This window comes from Berghia stephanieae, chromosome 13 (genome assembly GCF_034508935.2).
Source record: "Berghia stephanieae isolate SIO BIC M18660-M18661 chromosome 13, UCSD_Bste_1.3, whole genome shotgun sequence".
Classification (NCBI taxonomy): Eukaryota; Metazoa; Mollusca; class Gastropoda; order Nudibranchia; family Aeolidiidae; genus Berghia; species Berghia stephanieae.
This window is the reverse complement of record NC_088372.1, coordinates 40690216-40695215: the sequence shown is the minus strand read 5'-3', so window position 1 is coordinate 40695215 and position 5000 is coordinate 40690216. Positions and strand designations below refer to the sequence as shown.

At 40.2% G+C, this 5000-nt stretch overlaps 1 protein-coding gene across 1 annotated transcript in view; it reads right to left on the bottom strand.

Annotated features, from left to right (window-relative positions):
• Nucleotides 1-876: 876 nt before the first annotated feature.
• Nucleotides 877-5000, bottom strand: part of LOC144958891 (transcription factor Sp9-like) — a 58883-nt gene continuing 54759 nt past the window's right edge. Inside the window, exons 2-5 of the mRNA XM_078891162.1 lie at nt 4047-5000; nt 2899-3055; nt 2340-2423; nt 877-1413 (exon numbers count right to left, since the gene is read on the bottom strand). The exon at nt 4047-5000 is cut by the window's right edge and continues 253 nt beyond it. Of these exons, the coding sequence (XP_078747288.1) occupies nt 1308-1413; nt 2340-2423; nt 2899-3055; nt 4047-5000 (1301 nt within the window). The 3' untranslated portion in view covers nt 877-1307. The remainder of the gene's footprint in view (nt 1414-2339; nt 2424-2898; nt 3056-4046) is intronic.

Here is a 5000-nt window from a genome sequence, read left to right as displayed (position 1 = left end):
GTTAGATAAGCGTAGAGATGAATGACGGCCTTTGGTGCTCGGAAGCACGAGAACGACTTGGTCTAGGATGAAGGTCATTGATCAGGTGACTTTTCTAAATATAGATTGCTTGATGAGATCAGCCGTAGGTAATATAACATACTATGAGCAAAGTGATGGAAATCTGATACAATTGGAGAGGTCTGCCTGTTGGAATTGGGTGAGGGAAATCTGATACAATTGGAGAGGTCTGCCTGTTGGAATTGGGTGAGGGAAATCCAAGTATGGACTTGTTTGGGGCATTCCATGGCAATTCCACATGACACTATATATATATATATATATATATATATATATATATATATATATATATATATATATATATATACATACAAATGAAGATGATGACGATGACGACGACGGCGATGATGACGACGATGTTGATAACAATGACGAGGACGATTTGAATAGATCCATTGATAATGGCCAGGGCCTCTCAAAAACAAAAACAAAGAAATTTTTTTTTAATTAAACAACAAAAAAAAAAAAAACACCAAAAAACAAACAAAACAACAACCAAACAATCAAACAAAAAAACAACAAACAACAAAACAAAACAAAACAAAAGCAAATCATAGAAATATATAAATAAGTAAAAAGAATCAGGTAACGGTGATTAGGTCAGTGAGGGTCAAGGTCATCGGAATTATAACAACATTCAGTACTAATGAATAGACAAGCATCAGGTAGAATAGTTATGATTATAACAATCAGTGTCATTATTACTATTTATGTCATAGGTAAGAACGAATGCATCTCTTTTTTATGTTTTTATTTTAGTAAGAAAACTTGTGGTAGCTTTGTGCTTCAAATATCATTGCTAAAAATAGAATTGTGTTTTTGTCGTGAAGTAGTAGTAGTAGTAGTAGTAGCAGCAGCAGTAGTAGTAGTAGTAGTAGTAGTAGTAGTAGTAGTAGTAGTAGTAGTAGTAGTAGTAGTAGTAGTAGTAGTAGTAGTAGTAGTAGTAGTAGTAGTAGTAGTATCATTAATTGAAAGTAAAGAAAGGTTGATTTAGTTCTAATGATCCCTGTCGGCCTGGCGTGATTTGATACTTGATGAGAATATCGTATTGGTGTGGATGGAATTCCCCTCGTCTTCCAGGTCGTGTTGTGTCATTGAGACACGGGGTGGGGTCAGCTTGGATTAGTCCCAATGTTGTTGTTGTTGTCGTTTTTGTTGTAGGCGGTGGTGATGATGGTGGTGTAACGTTTATTGTAGTAGCTGTAGTTGTTATTGTCCTTGACAGAATTGTCCTTATTCCCTCAAGTTTAAGACTCGGCTTTGATTGTGGCTACCTCTTTCTCGCCATCTTCTTTACCATCGACTTGAGCATGCGTCTTGAGATGTTTGCTAAGATGATCACTGCGCATGAATCTGTGAGACATTGATGGAAAACAAACCAAATAGTTTTCGTCTTTAAAAAAATTAAATCAAATACACATTAAATAAATTTTAAAAAATAAAAATAAAATAAATAAAATTCCCTTTATACATCCCCAAGGGGAAATTGGTCTCTAGAGTCTATTCCAAGGGAAGACTGGAATAACCCAGGCGTCAGCTGCAGTGAGCTAGGGCGAGGTGACTTGCTCAAGGCCACAGCACGAGGCCCGGTAGTCGAACTCGGTACCGTTTGGGTACGAAGCAAAGACCGTACCGCTGAGTCACGCTGCCCACTATTGTATATATTATATTGTAGCTTGTAATGCATGGGAATGTTTGCCTTCTGGAAATCCTAAAAGCCAAATACACGTTGCTAGGCTAGAAGCCTTGACTCCACTTAGACCGCCACCAATTCTACATTATTGACAAGGACCAAGAAAGACAACTCTGACAGTCCCTATTACGTATTTGACATTATAGAATTCTTGAACGCCTGCGTCTGAAAGTGTCCAACTAGTTCCCAAATCCAACCCAAGTTTCATTACGAACGCGCCATGGGAACAAGTTTAACATTTCAAAGACAAAGATCTAAACGAGTGTGTGTGTGAAACGGACCAGACAAAGTAACAAAGAAAAACACAAGAAAAAGAAAAACCATCCCAAAAAAAATCAGTCGACCCCAACCGGGGACCGGACCTCAGACCCCCCGACCACCAAAGGATAATATATGGATGCCTAATGATGTTTTGCTATTATGCAATCATAAAATTGGGTTTTCCCTAAAACTAAAGGATGTAATAAATAATGTATAATAAAATATCTACAGCACCGAGTGTAAAATCGGGTTTTCCCTAAAACTAAAGGATGTAATAAATCAAGTATATAGTATTATGTACTAGAGTAGTGAGTCAAATGGTTACCTTTTGTTACATTTTGGACAAGCAAATCTTTTCTCTCCTGTGTGAGTCCTGAGGTGACGCTGCAATTCATCAGATCGGGTAAATCTGGTAGAAAGAATAGAACACAGTGCTAGGTAGGTCGGTGGTAACGTTGAAGATGGATCATCATGTTCGTGTCGTGTGTCGCGACAAGACGAAAAGTATCAATAATAATAATAATAATAATAATAATAATAATAATAATAATAATAATAATAATAATAATAATAATAATAATAATCATAATAATAATAATAATCATAATAATAATAGTAGTAGTAGTAGTAGTAGTAGTAGTAGTAGTAGTAGTAGTAGTAGTAGTAGTAGTAGTAGTAGTAGTAGTAGTAGTAGTAGTAGTAGTAGTAGTAGTAGTAGCACTTAAAGCGCTTTACCCCATCTAAACAGGTACCAAGCGCTTAAAAAGTAATTATAAAAAAATAAAAAAAGGGAAAGAGAGAGAGAGAGAGAGAGAGAGAGAGAGAGAGAGAGAGAGAGAGAGAGAGAGAGAGAGAGAGAGAGAGAGAGAGAGAGAGTTGCTGACCTTTTAGCACAGAAGAGCCAGTTGCAGACGAAAGGGCGTTCCCCGGTGTGCCACCTGAGATGTGCCTTCAAGTGAGAGGTCTTGTTGTAGATTTTACCACAGCCTGGGATGTGACACGAGTGGATGTTTCTCTTCCGTAGATGTTCTCCTGCTGGCCCTGAAGGACAAACGTTTGCAGAACATACAGTAGGTTTTGTTATTATGGACATGAGTGGAGGGAGGGGGACATCAAGCAATGCACAGTTCGGTCATTTTATAGCCAGTCAAAAATAAAATAATAGTAAAATAAATTGTTAAATAAATGATCTTTTATATAGGGCAATATCCATTAAACGTGCTCAAAGCGCTTTACAAGGGGTCCCTGGCCAATAGCAAAACCTAACATGTAGGACGAGACAGTACGCCTGTTAAGCGATATTACAATTGTTTTTCCGACAGAGAGAACGCTGTTAACGGCCAGTTACTCATTTACACCTGAGTACGATGAGAGAATATGAGTAAAGATCCTTTTCCAAGGACTCAACTATGCGCCGAGCGAGGCTCGAACCCAGGACCGTCTGATCTGAAAAGAATGTCATACCACTAGACCACATAGCCGCACAGAATCAAAATCAATGGGATAGTCAAAAGACAACAGGACTCTAAATGATACATGGGAGTTCTAAAGTCAAAGGAAGTCAAAGGGGATTGGTTCAACAAGTTACAGAAATAGTTACAAAAAACTTGAATGCTACCAAAATACAAATCAAGACCATCAACTAATTCATTTACTAGAGAGAGAAAAAAAATCAATAAACCAACACAAAACAATCGACGTTTCGGCCTTTAGCCTTTTTCAAGTAAATACGATAAACATATATTTATATATTAGATTGTCATAATAGGTCAAAAAGGCCAAAGGGTGAAACGTCGTTTGTTTTTTTGTTTTGTTTTTTTTTTGTTGTTGTTTTTTTTTTTTTTTTTGGGGGGGGGGGTTGTGTGTGTGATATTCCCTAATTTATTCCCACATTTACTCCCTTTATCTTTCTCTCCATCTAAGTGGCTTATTTAGGCATCTCTAGTTATTGGTTTTAAAGACACGTTATGAATATTGAGAGGAATGACGCCATTTTGAATGGTAAGAGTAAAAGAGTTGATTGATGACGTACCCAGTCTATCTATTTCGTGGCAGTTGGGACAATCACAGGTCGCTCTTCCTGTGTAACGTCTGGATCCCCTGGTCGAGCCCGTCAAGCCTGGTAACGACGGCCTTGGTAAGAAGGGGCTCACGGGACTACTATTGAGAGAGCACAATTCGGGCCCCTGAGCCTGAGGTTGAAGCATGGATTTGTATGTGTCTTGGAGCAGATGGGGCTGGGAGCCCAACAAGCTTGGCGTGGAGGCAAGACTGTGACCTATGTGGTGATAATCGGAGGCAGTGGCGGGATAAGAGGCGGTGATTTGGCCATGAAGAGCTGCGGATGAATCTGAGAACCAATTTGAGCCAGTCGAGTGTGGATGATGGTGGGAGTGATGAACACCGCTGGCTGAAGGATGGTGGTGGGGGTGATGAGGGTGATGAGGATGTGGATGATGAACGTCCCACCATGGGGATGGGGAATTCCCGCTTTGCATACTGGCAGCGGATGACACGTCACCGTGTTTTGCCAGGGGCGCAAGTCCATGAGTTGTTGCCCCTGGGTGAGACGTTGGAATGTTGGGAAACGGCCAAGAAGAAGGGTCGTAAGTTCCTGGAGTCATTGAAGGAACTCTGGGATACATGGCAGAGCCTAGACTCGATGCAGAGTTGGTTAATCCATTATCTCCACTGTGCATTTTGTGAAGAATACTACTCGTTGTTTGAGACAGGTGGTCGGGGCTTGTTTGAGATGTTGGATGGGGAGGGCTCGGCCCGCCGTGTCCAATATTACCAGCCGCGCCTACGGCTGTTGCTGTTGAAACATGCTGGCTGAAGAGGTCGTTATGGTAGGTAGTGGGTGGTATTCCATTGGACGCTGCCATTATCGGAGTCCTAGGGTAACTAAGATTGTTTATAGTCGACATGGTTGATGAAAGAGAAATACTATCAGAAGGGGTCGTGGACAGCGAAGGGGGTGGCTGAA